This window comes from Eschrichtius robustus, chromosome 3 (genome assembly GCF_028021215.1).
Source record: "Eschrichtius robustus isolate mEscRob2 chromosome 3, mEscRob2.pri, whole genome shotgun sequence".
Classification (NCBI taxonomy): Eukaryota; Metazoa; Chordata; class Mammalia; order Artiodactyla; family Eschrichtiidae; genus Eschrichtius; species Eschrichtius robustus.
In genome coordinates this window covers 100,367,208-100,386,658 of record NC_090826.1, presented here as the reverse complement: position 1 = coordinate 100,386,658, position 19,451 = coordinate 100,367,208, and the positions used below count along the sequence as shown (strand labels likewise).

At 38.4% G+C, this 19,451-nt stretch overlaps 1 protein-coding gene and 1 long non-coding RNA gene across 6 annotated transcripts in view; one reads left to right on the top strand and one right to left on the bottom strand.

The window, feature by feature from the left end:
• Positions 1-7,242: 7,242 nt before the first annotated feature.
• On the top strand, positions 7,243-8,687 carry LOC137762514 (uncharacterized). Its single transcript, XR_011073567.1, has 3 exons — positions 7,243-7,347; positions 7,483-7,593; positions 8,404-8,687. It is a non-coding gene; the product is annotated as an uncharacterized lncRNA (long non-coding RNA).
• The window catches only part of MAGI3 (membrane associated guanylate kinase, WW and PDZ domain containing 3), a 255,466-nt gene continuing 243,267 nt past the window's right edge, over positions 7,253-19,451 (bottom strand). For 3 of the 5 annotated variants that reach the window (XM_068540536.1, XM_068540537.1, XM_068540538.1), the window contains exons 17-21: positions 18,035-18,137; positions 17,126-17,252; positions 16,022-16,165; positions 10,114-10,252; positions 7,253-8,580 (exon numbers count right to left, since the gene is read on the bottom strand). In XM_068540536.1, coding sequence (XP_068396637.1) covers positions 7,484-8,580; positions 10,114-10,252; positions 16,022-16,165; positions 17,126-17,252; positions 18,035-18,137 — 1,610 coding nt within the window. In that variant the 3' untranslated portion in view covers positions 7,253-7,483. Of the gene's footprint in view, positions 8,581-9,236; positions 9,300-10,113; positions 10,253-16,021; positions 16,166-17,125; positions 17,253-18,034; positions 18,138-19,451 lie in introns of those variants that run through there. The other 2 variants (XM_068540539.1, XM_068540541.1) reach the window with 1 other exon arrangement.

Sequence of the window (19,451 nt, the reverse complement as noted above, 5' to 3'; positions counted from 1 at the left end):
ATCATGCTTTAACTATTTGCCATAAGGAACAAGAGCAGCTATCTCAAATCCAGGATTGAGCTGCTCAGTGCAGATTTCAGATGAAGAAAGCTGATGCCTTTATCTTTTTCTCCTACAAAAAAAAACCACTGTTCTATTTTTATTTGAATTTTTTACACAGTGAATTCTGTAGCGTAAATGCAGTATTCAGAATAGTTCACTCCTGTGAGTTGTTTCGATTATGGTTTTGATGGTGTATAATTTGTTTAAATGATTTTTCAGGTGGGTAAAATTAACTGTATGGGTAGCTGCTCATGTCGGAAACTTGGGAATCATTTTTCACTCTTGCCTTTCTCATACCTCACATCCAGTCATCAAGTCTGTGAGTAATTATCTTCTAGATATTTTTCTAATCAGTCCATTCTTCTCCATCCCCACTTTCACCACCCTCATCTAAGTCAACATCCTTTGTTTTTGAACAAGATTCTGCTTTTCTGCCCCTCTCCCCCATGCCCACCTATTCATCTCAAAAGTTAATGTGTCTTTTCTGAAATGCAAGTCTCAGTCTCATCGTTTAGAATCTATTAATGGCTTAGTATCACTCTGAAGGTAAAAATCCAAAATCTTTTTAGCAAGGTGTATAGGCCTACCTTGTTGAGAAATATTTTTTGAATCTTTATGTTTGAAAGATGTTTTTTCTGGGCATAAAATTCTAGTTTTAAAGATGTTGCTGCTCTGCTGCCTCCTGGATTGCATTGCTTCTGACAAGAAGTCTGCTGTCATTGTCATCTTTGTTCTTCTGTATGTAATGTCTTTTTTTTTTTTTTTTTAACTCTGGCTGCTTTTAAGGTTTTTATCTTTTTTCATTGAATTTGTGCTATTTAGTTATAATGTGCACTGGTGTAGTTGTCTTCATTTTTTGTGTGTGTGCTTGGGATTTGTTGCACTTACTGGGTCTCTGGATTTTTAGTTTTCATCAAATTTGGAAAAATTTTGACTGTTATTTCTTAAAATAAGTTTTCTATACCCCAGTCTCCCACCTCCTGAGACTCCACGTGTTTATTAGGTTGCTTGAAGTTGTCCCACAGCTTACTGATGTTCTGTACATTGTCCCAGTCTTCTGTTTTTAGTTTCTATTAAAGACAGAAGACTGGGACAACTATTTCTATTGCTGTACCTCAAGTTCACTGACCTATTCTTCTGCACTAATTTGCTGTTAATCCTACCCAATGTATTTTGTCTACAGAATTTTGATATTGCTTTTTCATTTTTTTGTATCCTCATGTCTCTCTTTAACATGCTGTTTCTTTTCTCTATCTTGTTTTCATAATATTTATAATAGAAATAGTAAATAAGAACATTGTAACAGCTATCATCTGTGTTATTTTGGGGTTTGTTTTTATTGATTTATTTTTCTCCTCATTTCGGGTCATATTTTCCTGCTTCTTTACATGCCTAGTAATTTCTTAATGGATGTGAATTTTTACATTGTTGGGTGTTGGGTTTTCATGTGTGTGTATTCTTTTAAATATTCTTGAGCTTTGTTTTAGAATGCAGTTATGATACTTGAAAACAGTTTGATCATTTCAAGGCTTGCTTTTAAGCTTTGTTAGGTGGGCCAGAGCAGCCTTTGCTCTGGCGCTACTTTTCTCCACAACTGAAGCAAAATCCTCCTGAGTCCTCTACCTGATACCCTGTTCATGATGAGGTTTTTCCAGTTTGACTGTAGGAACATGAACCCTTCCCAGCTCAAGAATTTTTGGCCTGCTTCTTTTTGGTGGTTCTTTCCCTGTTGGGTATTTCCTTGTGCTGATCAATACTCACCTGAAAACTTGAAAGGAAACCTCTGCACATTTTTGGAGCTCTCTCCTCTCTGTGCAGCTGTCCTCTTCTCTCTATGCAGCTGTCTTCTCTCTGGTACTCTGCCTGCCAATTCTAGCTGTCCTGGCCTCCCCAAATTCTTAACTCTCACCTCCTCAACTCAGCAAGGCTGCTTGGTTCAGTTTGGGTTCCCGCTTCCTATGCCACAGCCTAGAAACTGCCTCTAAGTAATCTGGGCCAATCATGGGGCTCACCTCATTTAATTCCACTGTCTTTTACTGCCTGTTGTCCAACATCTAACACCCATTTTTTCATATATATTTTTCCTTTCTTTTTTTTTTAAGTTGTCTGAGGTGGGAGAGTAAATGTTTTCCCCCCCCTTAGTAAATAGAAAAAAGTATACTCAATTGCTCAAGCCAAAGGCTTAGGGTTTATTCTTGGCTCCTCTCTTTCCCTCCATATCTAATCTACCACCCAGTCACGTTGGTTCTGTGTTTCCACCGCTAACAGACCGAGCCTCCTTTGCGCTCAGCTGGATTACTGTGCTGACCCACTGTTCCCTTCCCATTCTTGCCTCTGCAGTCGGTTCTCCACAGCCACGTGAGTGACCTTAAAAATATGGAGACTATATCATTCCTACTTACATCTTTCCTGGCTTTCCCTATGCTGGCCTCCAAGGCCCTTCATTATCAGGCCTGCTTCCCTTTCCAAATTCCCCTCCTCAGTACCTGACAGCCACACTGGCCTCCCTGTGTTCCTCCATTATACCAAGTTCTTTCTTATCTCAGACTGTGCCTGGAATATGTTTTCTTAAGTTCTCCCCTGAATGGCTTCTCAGCTGTCAGTTCCTTAGCAGGACCTTCTCTGAGTTAAAGTTGTTCCCCGTCTTATCCTTGTTATCAGTTATATATGGTCCTGTTCATTTCCTTCATGGCACTTATCAGAATCTGATTATCTTATTTATTTTTTGCCTACTTGTTTCTGTCCTTCCCCACTAGAATATAAGTCCCTTAAGGCAGGAATTTTGTTGTTGTTGTTTTTCACTCCTAGGTCCCCAGAATGCAGAAGAGTACCTGACCCCATAATAGGTATGTAATATAAATGCATAGAATAAATGAATAATAGACCTCAAGTAATTTACTGTTAATGTAGTTTTTTTGTTTTTTTGTTTTTTCTTCTGTTAGGATGGAAGAGTTGTACTCTCAGTGCTTCATTTATTCCTGTATAATAATTTCTAGGAGATTGGACTTTTGTTTTGATCTCCCAAAAGGAGTGATACTTTAACATTTACCTGGTACTGAGAAATTAAATAAACCAAGATGTAAAAATAGAACTAGATTAGGCCATACATACATTTAGTTGAAATAATAACCATAGATGGATAAGAAAAATACCTGTTCAGCTACTTTTATAATTTGTATTGGGAAAAATTCTGTCTCCTAAAATCGCTATGGAGGTATGACTTCAAACTTCCTAAATATGTACATTATGCCTCATGTATAATATAAACACTTTGAAAAGCTGAATAACCAAATACTTGCCTAATTGGGGTATGGTTTTCTTAACTTTCAGAGACAAGTTAGAAAAGTTCTAAATACCAGGTTGTCCTCCAAAGTATAAGCTTACGGGTCTGTGTTTTTATTTTTGGTTCATTGTATCTAGAGGTAAGTGAGCCTGTGAAGTGTGAAAATAACCCTCTTTCAAATTAATGAAATTCATTTTCAAAATTTTTTAGTCTACACACTCTATAATGGGCCAAATGGGTCTTACTCCCAAATATAGTGTATGATTTGGAATTATCAAGAAGTAAATTCATTAAACTTAATCTCATCTGTACAGCTGTTGACTAGTTTGGTCATTTAAAGTAATCCTTTGCTTCTTGCAGTTATTAATGCCCATCTTGAATAATGAAGTTTGATTTCCCAAATGTGCAATAATTCCATTCCTTTCCTGCAGCACACTCTGAGCCTATATGCTGTAATAAGGTATTACTCAAGGTAACAAATAGTTGTTGTTTATTAAGGACAAAATAAGCCTCTTGATTTGCTATAAACATTTGCTAATAGTTCTGCTTGACTTTAATGCAAACATTGGAAAATAGACAAATAACCGCAGGATTCTTTGGAAAAATATAGGTTCAGGCTAAATTAAAGCACTTGGCTATGTTTTTGTATCTTAATGTGTATGTGAGAAAGGTTCAGAGTTCTTTGGCAGAACTCTACTAAATTCTACTCTTGATAAGCCTTCATACTCCCTTCTTACACTTAAGGCTCTACTTGCATAGAAACTTTGAAAACAGATCCAAGTTAGTGGATATCTTAAACTAATTCAGTCAACTGAAGCAAAGATTATAGAGTTCATGTCATAATTATGGCGTGCTTTAAACCAGTCATTGTATTGCTGATAAACCTTAATAGCATAAGCAGTAAAGAGCTGCCTAAATAAACAAATCTGTTATTGTTTAAAAAGCACAAGTAGTTCTTAGCACTGGAGCATGCCAGGATGATGTAAGAAGTTGCTCTGATATATTCTTCACGCCAGACTGAATCATCACGTTTTGTGACTGAAGTCTGTTTACACCAGTGTTCCTTAGTTCCTGGAGCTCACTCTGGACTAAGCTCGAGCTTAAACACATCTCTGTGGAGGTCGGTAGTTAAGACTGTCACACAGTTTAACTAATTTGAGTACTCCTTGCTTTCTTAAAACCCAATTCTCTTTGAATGTTGGACACATTAAACATGAAGCTCTTCATTAGTTCACTTTGAAAAGCATTTGACTTTTTCTACATGAGAATATCTGACTATTAAAAAAGGAAATAACCAAGGTATGCTCAGGTAGAAATAAAAAGCCACATGCTTTTCTGTGTCCAAGACTTCTGAAATAGGAGTTGACTCTGTGCAAATGCTACTTGGCCCCAAAAATTTAATGTACGGGGGTTAGAAGACAATATTATAGGCTCTTACTCACTAATCATATCTCTAGGGAGACAACGTGATAGCATCCCAGAACTTTTTTGCTGTTACGACCAGTAAGAAAATATGTCCACTAAAACAACAACGAAATGATTTTGCTGCCACTCTGCAGGCTTTGCTACAGCAAACACACATCTCCATGGTGGGGCTCGGGGTTTGGAGTTTATTTTCAGTGTGAGTTCAGTAATGGCAGGCGGGAATTAATTTTTTAACTCAAGAGGAGTATTCAGTTAACCATGGTCTTGAACTAGGTTTTAGGCATTATTCATACCAAGAATTTCAGTGAAATCAAGTCAAAATACTTCACTCTACATGTACAACCTAGAGTAAATAAAATGATTTAAAAATAATGTGAAATGCCATAGTCTGATGAAATAGAGTTTGTGACCTTGTGGTAACTGGACTTACACGGCTATGTCCATTAGAAATGTCTGATGACAATTTCCAATAAGACAAGTCCTTTTCTTTCCCTGACAGTGTAAGAAAGGATTTTTTGGGGGGTAGCAAATTATTTATGCAAAGCTATTTTCCTTACAGTGAAAGGTATTAAGTAGGTATAATGATATTCAACTCAAACTAATTTTGAGCTTTACATATAGATAAAAATGTATAGCTATACAGGTAAAGTCATCATTGTAAGAGTCTTTCTGATTGTAGGACTTTGAATATTTGTTACTTGTAGGGATAAAAATCTATTTGAGGACTCACATCATGATGAGAATTAGCTCCACAAATAGAAAAAGCAACACTACATAAACCTGACAGTAAAAGAAATGCAGGCCATGAACTGATTTTTTTCTTTTTTTTTTTAATATCTATATAAAAAATAACGAGCGATTTACAGGTCTCTTTCTCTAATCAGAAACTCAAGTGTATATATAAAGGTACTGTACAATATATAAACATTTACAACCAGTACATCCATATTTTGCTTAGCATTCCAAGGCCACATTGCTAAGTCAGTACAGAATCAGTACAGTGACAGGTTACTTAGAAAGGAAAGAGCCACATCAGACTGACAACAGATGACATCAAAGTTATGTCGCAGTTAACAATAAAAATTGGATTTTTATCACTAATTGTGGACTATAGGGAAAATAAATCATTTCTGTGATACTAAATTCTTAGCATTTATCAAGCCTTCTAATTCTTCTCTATTCAAGTAGTTACAATAGGTGGGTAAATATAGTTCTGGATGAAAAGGGGATTTCAGAAATCTCACTCTGGGAAGCATGTCTTATCTACAGGGGCTGATTTAGTTGTTATATTAAAGAATTTCACAGACTCTGAGAGGGAAGGACCTGGACATGATGTGTTTCACAATAACAAGATGAACCCAGGGTGACAGAACAAGTGTGTTCAAATACTCCAGAAAATGGTTTTATTCTGAGAATGTTCCTTTATTTATAGATGCTACTGAATGCTGCTTCCGGGGGCTGAGAAACCCGGATCTATTTTATGGAGCTAAAAACTGTCTCCACCTTCCAACAAACAAACATCTTTAATTAGACTTTAAAAAAGAATTCTGAAAATCTGTACAAGCTAAGCAGATGTTTACTCTCCCTTTCTTGTTTGTAAATAAGTTAATGTAGCTAGATATTAAAATTAAATAAGATCTAGCAAGGACTGTCTACCACGTTTGTTCTCACTTGCTTGTGAGCCGGTCTCACACAGGTTCTGCTTCTCAACATTCGAACTTGTATAGCTGCTGCCAGATGAGTTGGTACCTCATCTGGCAATGGACCGTGAAACTGGTTTCATGATTAAGTCCCTCTTCAAATATGTATTATGTATTAATGACTAATGACTTAGTAGTTGGTTCAACCAAAATATCCAGAAATAGAAATTTGGTAGTTTTTCTTCAAATAGCAATAAGCAATATTTCCACATGCTTCTTTGTGGTTTCATAATAAATGAAATAAAAGGGTGATCTGAGATGCTATAACACATTAGGGTTGGATAACACAGCAGGAGGTGAGCTCTTAATCGACTGAAGTGCTTTCTCATTTGAACACTCACTTGTAAATAACATCTTTTTAACAGTTATTTGAAATACCTTATCCGGCCGAATTAAAATAAACAGCCATAAGAAAGTCAATATTTGACTACATTTTTTTTTTTTTTCTTTCCAGTAGTGACGTTTGGGAGTTTTATTTTTAAACGGGGACCATCAGTAAGCTGTTAGGAGAGGCAACTGCCATCTATAATGATGAGTTAACAATCTCTTCTTCTGCAAGGGGTCAAATATTTCTCTCTGTAAACATGCAACATGCTATTGAGAATATCAACTTCCAAGCCAAACCTAGTTTTTTCATTACTGTGGAAATATCTGAGTGAGAAGGATAAAATAGACATGATACAGTAGATAACTTGGCACAAAGATAAAGTGAGTTGTGACCACGTTGTGAATATCAACATGTCATTTGTTCAGACACTCATGAAGACGAGCTGGGCGGCCTGAGCCGGGCGTGTCCGATGAGGGCGTGGGTGCAGCTCCTTCCTGAGCGCAAGGCGTGCAGCCTGCCAGGGGGACAGTGGGTTCTTAGCAATCCTGCAGGCCCTTCATGCAGCCTAGGTAACTTGATGCTCAAATTAAAATGTACTTATGTGTGTTTCAGAATTCCTGAAAAAATGATTTTGGGGGGGGAGGGGAACACTGCTTTTTAGTAGGAAAAGATTACAACTTGTTTTTCTTTGTTTTATACTAAAGGTCACAGTCGCTTCTCGGCCACCCCAGTAGTGCCTGTGGCTCTACTTGCACTTGGCACCTTCCAAGGCCCTGGAGTTATTGGTGTTTTCTTAGCTGGAGAACCGCTTTCAGGTTTGAACCCTCCGCTGTCTTTGTCTTTGTCAGCTGCCTCTAGTTCTTTTCTTTTGTGATCTTCTATTTTGTTTAAAACCATTCTTTCTTCAGGCTCCTGCTTTGGCTTCTTTTCTGATATTTTGACATTTTCTCCTGTTTTATCTTTACTAGAACTTGTTTCTACTAAGGTTGCTTTCTTTCCTTTTTCATTTTCCGATATAGCTCTACTAGTAGTGTTATTTGCCTTTTTGGACGGAAGAGGCTTTTCATCCATTCTCTTGCTGTTTTTCTCTGGAGACCTGGTTCTGTTTTTTCCAGGCTGACTGTGATTTGTATCTTTCCTGATAACACCTGACCTTTCTTTCCCATCTGACATCTGCTCAGCGTTGTTGCTAACATGGCCCCCTACTCTTTGGTTCACACTTGATTGGTCTTTGCTTCCTTCAGTTTTTTGCTGCTTCTTTGGGCTTGAAGACTGTCCTCTGCTTTTTCTGCAATGATCTTGTCCAGAAGCTGCCCTGGTGCTGATCTGACTACTTTTATTCTCTCCTTTCCTGGGGCTGAGTGATCGATCTCTGGGTCTTCTTTTGGGGTCACTTTTTAGAGGACTGGGAATCTTTTCTAAATGTTCCTCTGAATATCGACTGGCTGACTTTTGGGGACTAGCAGATCTGCCTCTTGGTGTGACACCATTTTCTACTTTCAAGAGATTTTTCTTATCACTGTGCCCATGACTGTTGGGTGGATCCCTTTTATTCACATTTTTATGGAGAAGAGACTGATGTTTTATATCAGACTGATTTTCATTTAAAGTGCTTTTCTTTTCAGGCACCATGTCCTTTAATTCTTCTGCCTTTTCACATATCTGAACTCTCATCAAAGATTCTTCAATTACTGGCACACGAGACTCTTCAAATATGGAAGCAGAATGTGAAGATGGGTGAAATGGTGACTTTTCATCATAAATCACATTGGAAGATGAAGGGTTATTAATATTCCAATCACCTAAAAAAAGTGATTTGAGTAGAACATTATTAAATTTTAGAATTATAAATAGGAACAATTAAGTTTTGAATTTTTTGATAGCCATTTGAATTTTACTGACTGCTTAAACAAACAGCCTGAGTATTTTATAAATAAAGTTCATGTATGTTTAGATCTCTCTCTATAAAGGCAGACGTATACAGACAGCTATACTTGCACCTGAAGGGTAGGTTGTTTTATATATACAAAATAATAGTATTCATTTTTCCAATTACTTTTGTATAATAGGTACGATAATATATGATGTGTAAATTCTTTGTAAGTAGCAAAAGCCCAATAAAAATCTTAAAAGAAATAAATAATAAAACTGGACCGAATTACCTGGTCCAAGCAGCTTACTAATTTAGCTATTATTGATGGATATAGCTTAAGGATTTGCCAAAATCACTAATAAAGGAGACCAAACTGTGGTAACCAGAATGGAGTTCATGGGCATTTGTAAATAATTTTCTTGCTTTAAGCTGTCAAATCTAATGTCAAAAGGAAACTGAAAAGTGCAGAAGATAGAAGTAGATGTATTTAATAGCATCATTTTTAATTAAAAAGAAAAAAAAAAGAAGGAAGTGATTTACAAGACATGCAAATTTACCAAATCTTTTTAAGGAAAGACCAAGAAAAGCCCTGAAAGCCTTAATGTTGCTCAGGTTTCACGTAGGAGCACAGACCGGAAGGAGCCAAACCTGAAGAAGGAAGAGAAAAAGCCTAGGACTGTGTAAAAAAAACACCACAGCGCAGTTAGCAAAGATGTCACCGGGGACGTATGGTTTACAAGCAGATGGTGGAAGGTAATACAGTCAGAGAATTACAGGCTGGAAGGGGACTGTAGGAGGTCATGTCTATACTTATCCCTCAAAAGCTCTATGGGGGGAAGGGAGGAAACTGGAACGGACAAGGACTAAATGGTGTGATATTGTACTTCTAGACTCGTGCACTCAGTTGATAAACGGTGATTTTCAAATACTGTGATATTTCAAAAACATACAGTGAAACCAAGGAAGTTTAAGATCAGTGCAGGACTACAGAAATGGTCCCAAGTGCAACTCCTTGTCTCCAGGTAGAGCTAAAGTAACTTGTTTTTGACAAATGACCAGAAAAGCCTAAAGTTCTCATGCTGCTCATTGAGAGAGAAACTCATCTTACTAAAGGAAAAAAATAACATTTGAAGAGATTTCAAATGCTTTTCATGACATTAAAATCGTTTGCCTCTAATGTTCTTGTGTTTTATAGGCACTTTTCTCTGCAAAAGCAATTATGTTTTCTGTTGAAACTAGCTTAACATATATATTCTAGTCTAACAAAAGTTCTGTATGAAGTCACTTATTTTGTAATATTATTATTTATAGTAACTAACTAACTTTAGATGGTTCTGGTGGTTACCTCTGAATTAGCTAGTAAAATATCTGTCCCCCTCCAAATAGATATTCCTTTTCCTTCTGCTGCCCCCTCCCTAACACATTCTCAGCTTTTCAGCTACAGGTGAGCTACTTAACTTACCATGGTCAGGTATCAAGCCAGTTCCTGGCCTCAAAAGAAGAAGAACTTTATTTCCACCGGCCTGAATGAGCTCAATTGCTCGAGTATGTGTGATGCCTTGTGTAGGTTCTCCATTGATCTCAACAATCTGGTCCCCAACCTAGACAGGGAACATTCACAGAAACAACATGAAAGTACACATCCTCCTTCAGTTCTGTTCTGTCACCCCTAGAGCCACCCAACTCTGCTGAATGACTCTCTTTGTAAAATATTTAACTTGTGCACAGGGCTGTTGTTATGCTAGAGTTGATGAGGAGTAGACAGGTGGTAGCACTAGGAAGAGATGATGTCCAGTTTTATTTACACTATAAAAGTTTATATGACTAGTAAGCAGGATCTGGGCATCTTGAAGTCAAGAATCAACTGCTAAGTTTTCAACCAAAGGTTAAGTGGTGGGAGAGGTGAAGGCTCTATGACCCACATGATACCACAGAGCTACCTCTGATTAATCCGCCTGTGAAGGGTACTTTCCGACTTGAGCTGAATATCCTAAAGCCTAGGCACGTGGCTCCTCATCTTTGAAGCCTATCCTGGCCTCCAGGGAGAACTGCCTACTCCTTCCTTTGTGTTGCTGCTACGCCCTGTACATATATGAGGCATTACCTAAATGAAATATTTATAGACTAAAACTCTTGAGAAAATTCAGCTTGGAGAAATTCATACTAATATGAATACTTATTTAAAACCAATAGCTGGCTTACACTAAATGACTCTAGTGTGTAGTGATTTCCCTAGAAAACAAACAAAAACTAGGGATCAGAATAAAATGCCTCAGTACCATTGCTATTTACTAGAAATGGTGTCTGTAGTTATTTGAAAAGAAGAAGGAAACATGTGAATGAGTGAAGTATAACTTCTGCAAAGGACCTGGTTAAAGATAATGACGGTAATGATTTTAAAATATATCCAGATTTTAAACAACATTTCGAGGTGACAAACAACTAAAGGGTACTGGCTTCAAAACAGAAAAACTGAACAATGGACAATTACTGAAATTCCAAAAAGCAATTCAAATATTTGCAGAGCTTACTAAAACAATGCAGAAATAACAGAAGAGGACGCAGTAATTATTTAACAGAGGTGGGTAGGATTGCTCTGTATCCACAGCTGCAGCAGAGCACAGTGGCTTGGGAGCTGGGCTTTGGAGTCATAAGGTCTGTGGTTCGCTCCTGGCTCAACCTCGTCCTAGCAGAGTGGTCTCATTTTCCTCTCTGTTAAGTGGGGATAACATTAGTACCTACCTACCTCCTGGGGTTGTTGGGAGGAATTAATGAGCTAAAAACAGGATTATACACCAAGCACAAATAAATGTTAATTTTCAAATTACCTATTTTCTGGTTTTCTAAAAAAAGATTTAAAGCATAGCAGGATGAGGGACTTCCCTGGTGGCACAGTGGTTAAGAATCTGCCTGCCAGTGAAGGGGACACGGGTTTGATCGCTGGTCCGGCCGGGATGATCCCACGTGTTGCAGAGCAACTAAGCCTGTGCCACAACTACTGAGCCTGCACTCTAGAGCCCGTGAGCCACAACTACTGAAGCCCGTGCGCCTAGAGCCCGTGCTCCACAACAAGAGAAGCCACCGCAATGAGAAACCTGCGCACCGCAACGAAGAGTAGCCCCCGCTCGCCACAACTAGCGAAAGCCCAAGTGCAGCAACAAAGACCCAAGCAGCCAAAAAAAAAAACAAAAACAGTGTAGCAGGATGAAGATTTAACTATAGACTGCACCCCGTTCTATACAATGCAAAAATTTTTCAAGTAAACTAAGAAAATAGAACAAGTTTTATTGCATATTTATGGGAAAAAAAAATAAGAGTGAAGAAATGGAGGATATCACAAAATAGATGGATTTAACACATAAAGTGGGAAAAAAAAATCTAAAAAAAACCCCCAAAATAAGATGATAATAAACATAATAGGATGGAGAAAAAGTAATAAACATAATTCATTAAAAAACCCTTATATCCAGAATAGGTATGTGAGTGAAACAAAAGTTGGTACCCAGATTTCCTTTAATAAGTGATTATAGAAAAATCATTTTCATGAGGAAACACAGATGACAAATTAGCACCAGATATAAAACCCTCTGATAATTAGAGAAGTGAAAATTAAAATAGATACTACTTGGAGCATGCTTTGGGTACATCTTGTAAAAACGTGATTGAGGTTATAATTCATTTCAATTATATTCTTTGGCTTAAATTCTCTGTCCAAACCTGCATATTTCTTATTCTTTCAGCACAACAAATAAACTGCAAAAAACTTGTAATTGAACAGATCTGCCACCAGGTGTCATCTTTGTTTAAATTAAAAACTAAATTGGGGTGAAGGAGAGGAAAGCCATGGCTTTAAGATTTATGGTAGAGAGGCCCTCAAAAGGGGAAAAAGTTCTAAACTGGACTACACAAAGCTTAAGATAAAAAAATCACACCTTTGAGAGGGAAATGTAAACATTCTTTTAAAAGTTTGTTACTTTAAAAAATTTAAGTGTGATAAAAATACAAAAAATGGGGAATATATCTTTTGATAAGGATAAAGATTCAAGGTCAGGTGTTTGTATTATTGAAAAATAGAATTGTGGGGGACAGAGGAGAGGAGAGAGGAGAGAAGAAAGAAATGAAAGGGGAAGGAAAAAATGAGAATAGGAGAACCAAAAGAGGGAAAGTAGGAAGAAGGATAGAGAAAAATTGTGTTCACTTAAAAAAAAGTCACTTTTTTAAGGCAGTCTTGCAGTTTTTAAAACAACATCCACTAAAATGTATTAAAATGACTAAACAATATTTCTAACACATTGCTTACATTATCTCACAACCTGTTAAGACCCTTTATGCCTCCCAAAGGAACTGAGTCCAAACGACATAATCATGGCCTGATGTGAAAGCACACAGACCAGGCTGAGAGACAACGGACCTGGGTCCCTCTGTGGCTGTGACTTAGTCTCCCTGAGCCTCAGTTTTAATCTGCAAGTGGGGATAATGCCACCTACCTCACAGAGTTTTTGTGAGACTAAAACTAATACAAGTGAAAACATGTGGTCTGGAAGACAGCAGACTCTTAATAGTTTCTAAATCTGATTCTGTTCTTTGTCAAATATTTCAGTCTGACACTATTCCCTAATATGGACTTTTTCCATTCAGCTGATTTCTCATTCCCTTAATCCAGAACCTTTTTCCTTCCTCTCTAAATCTTAACAGGATTTAAGGACCAGCTGAAGACTCACTAAATGTACAGATCCTCTCAACACCTTTCCATCTATATTAAAAGTTAACATTTTCTTGTTTTAGTGAATTATACTATTACACTGCTTATTCCTTCATATAGCCCAAGTCCTGTCTACCCAGTAATAAGTTCTGGGAGTTAATCTTAAATATTAAAAAAAATTATTTCTCTCATTATCTAGAAATATTAACCATGCATTCTATTCTTTCAACAAATATCTATGGAGCTATCTACTATCAATATTCAAGGCACTACCTCAGGTGCTGAAGATACTGGAATAATAGGTACAGGACACAAAGTACAGTGTCAGCTTAACAGAAAAGACACGGGAGAAGAGGAGAGAGGCAAGAGGGGAAGGCAGGATGGATGCTCAGGTGGCTCCATGCACGAGTGTCAGCTGGAGAGAAATGCTCATCTTTTGGGACAGTGGCCACCTGAGTAAGTTGTCATTTACAGCAAAGCTCCCATGAGCCCTACACCAAGTCAAGATTTTGATAATTTAGTAGCCAGAAAAATAATTCTCTGAAAAGCTGATTTATTAGAGTTTAGAACAAACCTGGGCATAGCAGTAATAGCTTATCTGCTTTTGCTTTCAAATTTCAGAGTTTCTTTTTTATATTAAAGCTGATTTAATCCCATAATTCTAAAGTTTCTGCTCATTATTAAGAATAACATGTTTTAGACATAGAATCCTTTAAGGCCTCTTTGTTTGCCTTTTATTTGGTGCGATTAGTGTATCTGAGGGTTCTATTTGAAACCAACATTTCAATTATATCCTAGTTTTTGGTTTAACTGGAGTTTTGTGATACAATATACAATGGGAGATTTTTTTTAAACTCCAGATTTAAATGACGTAGAGATTTTTTTTTAAAAAGGCAGGAGGTGGAGGAGAAAAAGGACCAAGAAAACCAGAAATAAGTATGCCATCCCCATAAACAGTGCCTCAAACTGCTCTTACTAAAACTTTAAGAAGTTTACTTGGGCCATGTATTTTACGTGTATTATAGCTCTGCGTTTTGTGCAGGGTCAGAGTAGTTACCCAACTATGCACAGCTACAAGGTGGCAGAACCAGAGTTCGATCCTTGTCCTGTCTGATTTCCAAACCCATGTTCTTCTCCTCACTTTATGAAACTGTCCCTACAAGAAAGTGAAGTGCGGCGAGAGCAGACAGCTCAGCTTCAGCACACTAATGGACTTCGGCCATCAGCCCCTCTCCTTGCCATCAACACCCTCCAGCTCTGCTTCTGCTGCTCTGCGTTCTCACCCTCCCCATTTTCTCTACTTTCTATGGTCCACTAATGACAGGCCTTATCCAGAGTCCCGCCCCTGGCCCACAGTTCTCTAAATCTTCTCCTTTAGTGAACTCATCCCCAGCAAAGGCATCAGTTATCACTTCTGTCTGGGTAATGTCACAACCTGGGACTCTACCTCTTGTCCTAACTGCCTGCTAAATATTTACACCTGCTCAACCAGCTGGTCCTTCAACATGACTACAACTTAGTACATCATCAGTCTTTGCCAAATCCTTTCTCCCACTGGCCTCCCTCACGTTTTTTTCATAGTACTGTACAAAAGTCTGGTCCTTTAGAGAAAGGATGGTATCTTGTTTTGGGGTCACTCTTTCTCCCAGCTCATTCAGTATCATGTATAAATCCTTGGGTAAAGCAAACACTCAGTAAATGTTTATGAAATGAGTAATGGGAGTGGAGTAGTGATGTACATAATTCAAAACTGCAAAATCACCCAGAAGACGTTTCTAATCATTGTTAGAATATACCGTCTAATAATTTGCCAGGGTCATTTGCCTTTCCAATTAGTTTACTTAGTTAAATGTAAAAGAGAAAAAAAAAAAGGAGAAGAAGAAAAAGAAAAATTTCTCCTTCCCTGATGCCTTTTGGTAGCAGAGGGAGGAAGTCCAAAGTTCTCTTGAACAGTAAGGGGAAGGCTGTCGGGATTTTATAATTTTTAGCATATAAAAGTTTTAGCATATAATTGAATACCAGTAAATTAACTATTTTTAAAAAAAATGAGGCCAGCAAATGTCTTCTATATAAGAATCCTCTAAGTAACATCTAGAGAAGGAAGGAAAATATCTTTTGCAGATCCATAAACCATCTGGCCCCAATGCCATGTACACAGCTATAGTGTTTCAGAGCTGAGAACACCTAGGCAGGAACACTGCTGATGTGATTCCTAGTCCTGCAAATGATAATAAAGGTTGGGAGAGTCATGCTTTTCGACCTCTGGCTCCCTCTAGAAGTAGCTAAGAGGGGAAAAAAAATCCTGGGATTATTGTTTCTTGGAAGAAGTCGATGATTCTGTTTCATCCTGGCTTTCCCAAGACTTTTAATAAGATGAAAGTATATTTTATTTACTAATCCATTTGCCCTTGAATGTTGACTACGTAAGTAAAATTGATTTTTTTCTTACTGACCAAAGTCAAGCCAGCGCAAGCAGCCTAACTGCAATACAGTATAGCACCCTGCAGAGAGGAAATGAAATCGTGACAAGCATCTGCCTTTCAGGTTTTAGTGATGGAAAATCTTACTTCATAGATTCAGGAGGTTTCTGCATTCCTTTTAATCAACTATTTTCAGAAGTTTCCAGTCCGGAGCCAGAACCAAAGGTTGCAGACAGAAGCCAACTCACGTGAATTCTGCCGTCTTTGATGGCAGGACCATCCTCAGCGAGACGGAGGATGAACAGCCCCATGTTGTATTCCTTCCCACCCCTGAGGCTGAATCCAAAGCCCCGGGGGCCTCGCTCCAGCTCCACTGGGTAACAACCAAGGCTCTAGAGAGAGAAGTGTAAGAAAAACAAGCTTACATGGACTGCTTTATTTAAAGTGTGAAGAAAGACTCCTTTTATGGCCGGAAGAAATGATTTATACTCTCAATACGCACTTTAAAAAAAAAATTGAAGTACAGTTAATTTACGATGTTGTGTTAGTTTCAAGTGCACAACAAAGTGATTCAGTTACACATGTATATATATCTATTCTTTTTCAGATTCTTTTCCATTATAGTTTATTACAAGATATTGAGTATAGTTCTGTGCTCTACAGTAGGTCCCTGTTGTTTACCTATTTTATATATAGTAGGGTGTATATGTTATCTCAAACTCCGAATTTATCCCCCGTTCCCGCCCCCCCCATCCCCTTTCGTAACCTTAGTGTCTTCTATATCTGTGGGTCTATTTTTGTTTTGTAAATAAGTTCATTTGTATCATTTTTTTGGGATTTCACATATAAGTGCTATCCTATGATATCAATATGCATTTCTATATCATAAGGAAGGAATGTACGTTTTGGTTGAAGGGCTACTTAATTTCTATAAATGCAGCCTAAATTAATTTGAAGATTACATGTCTTCTCTACTAGTTGGTCAATATGCAACAGAACAATCAGAGAACAGAATTTTGAACAGTGCTTCCTTTAAGCAGATTTTGACTAATTTTCCTGAAAAAAGAAAAAAAAAAACCCACCCCAAATCCTTCTTTAACTAAAACACTGCTATTTCTAGGTACTCAACTAAGGGTTAAAATTTCTCCAATAGAGGATAAACTTCTTTTTCACTCTTTACGTCATCTCGTGGACACTAAGAGAATGCCAAACACAGAGTAGGTCCTTAAGAATGATCAATTTTGGGAACAAATTTATCTGAACTGATTTGCAATTAAAATTCATCAGTGTCAGTGATTCAGCAACTGAAAAGAACAGTCTGCATGGGGGGGGGGGGTGGGAATCTCTGTTACCTGATTGTGCCGACTGCCTATGACTGAAATCATTGCAGTGTCCGGCTGTGCAAGGTGCTTGTGGTCAGACCACGAGTGTCTGTAAGAAGTGGAGACGTCTTTTCCAATTTCACCTTCTGTGACACTTCTACAGGAAAGAGAAATCAAGTCACTCTGTGAACTAAGAATATGAAAAACAGCCTAAAAGTAAAAGCAGATCAATTTCTTTTCCTTTAAAAGCTGAATTTTGCCATTCTCCCTCTGACAAACTGCTATTAAGACAAGCTGTATCTAGAAGCAGAGAGATGCCAGGCAAAAACTAGCCATTAACTCCAGCATGGCTTAAAGTCTGTCAACACCCCCAGGCTGTTTTTTTGTTTTGTTTTTGTTTTTTTGTTCTAAGGGTGTCTCAGCACAGTTTACATTAAGGAAAACTGCACTCAAGTCACTGAACCAGAGGGCAGATAAGCTGACCTTGTTACAGTGAAAAATGGCTCTCCTGCAGTACCAATGCCTGTGAAAATGCTGAATTTTTGTTAATTTCGTTTTTGTTTCATGACTAATATTTTCAACGAAAGAGGAAAGAAATATGCACAGATACTGCTCAGGTAGTCTGAGAAGACGGTAATTGATGTGGGTCTGGGGCTTCCCTACCAAAATCGTGGGGACCTAGAGCAGCAGAGTAGGTGCTACTGTCACTTCTTTCTAATCCCCACCTGTCAGCATGATTGGATGGTTACGCTGCACCCTGCGCTGGGGCTGGGAAGAGGGGGAGGAAGGGACAGAGGGCCTGGAGGCAGTAGAAGTCTCATCTTGACCTAACCGGCTGGCTTCTGCATAATTGTGTGGAGATGAGTGGGGGTGGGTGGGTGATGAAAAGTGGGGAGATGAGCAGAGATAAAAACCAAAACCTCAGGAGAGCAGCCCCACCTGTCCCCAGGTATGTGGTTGGCCTGTGACTGTCCCACGGGCCTGTGCTGCAGGGCTGGGCTTTGCCTGGCGGAGTTTGTTCCTGATGGTGGACCAAGATGCTCTGTTCAAAGGCGAAAACAAGAGAAATAAGAATTTGTACATAAAGATGTGAAAGTGAGACAATAACAAGTGGTTGTCACTTTCCCGACGGTAGTGACTTTACACAAGCAGCACTGCTGTCAGCTGCCTGCGACTGGAACTAACGTCTTTTTCCCTGTGGCTTCTGATTGATGTTTATGTTTGAAGAGAACAGGAATCATTCTTACTGCACACGCTTTCCCTCTTTCACCTGTTTTGGTCGTCCACACAACATGAAAATCAGAAATGAACACATTCCATACTATTATCTAGAGGACTGAGCTCTGGGAACTACCTTGTAACATATTTATGGGTTTTCAGAGTGTACTGCCCATAACTGGTAAACCACTCTAGATGACAAAGACAGGTCTCAGGAATGCTGGAACACAGAGGCCAGTCTGGAAATTACACACGTATCTTTAACCTGCATCTTTAATGTAGCAGTAGTTATTTCACCTGACTCTAGTATCAAAGAGAAACTTACAAAATCATCCTGAGTGTTGACAAATGTTTATAAAGATTTTACTGATTCTATTTTCTAAGAGCACAGATGTAAGTGAAAAAAGGAACATTTGTTTCAGTATCGTCCTCAACAGATCCAGAACTCCTGTTGTTCCTTGAAGCCGGATTTCATAACTAAGCAAAGTAACTGCTTGCATCTAGAACTAGATGCCAATTCATGGGAGATGACAGTTAAAAGACACTCTGGAGGTTGTCAGACTCATATTTATTTTTAAAGCTTAAACTTTTGGACTTCCCTTGTGGTGCAGTGGTTAAGAATCCGCCTGCCAATGTAAGGGACACGGGTTCGAGCTCTGGTCCGGGAAGATCCCACATGCCACGGAACAACTAAGACCGTGTGCCACAGCTACTGAGCCTACGCTCTACAACCCGTGAGCCACAACTACTGAGCCCACGTGCCACAACTACTGAAGCCCGCATGCCTAGAGCCCGTGCTCCGCAACGAGAAGCCACCGCAATGAGAAGCCCGCGCGCCGCAACTAGAGAAAGCCTGTGCGCAGCAACGAAGACCCAACACAGCCAAAAAAAAAAAAAAAAGCTGAAACTTTCTAATGTTTTATCCTGCCCAAGTTTTAAAACATAGGATATTTTAAAATATCAAAGAGAGCATAGATTAATGATTAAGATCATGAACTCTGGAGCAAGACTGATGGGGTTTCAGCCAGATCCCATCATTTACTAGCTATGTGTTCTTGAACAAATTACTTTAATTCTCTGTGCTTCTAATCATCTCATCAATGAAACGGGAATTACAGCTACCTTGTGGGGTTACTGT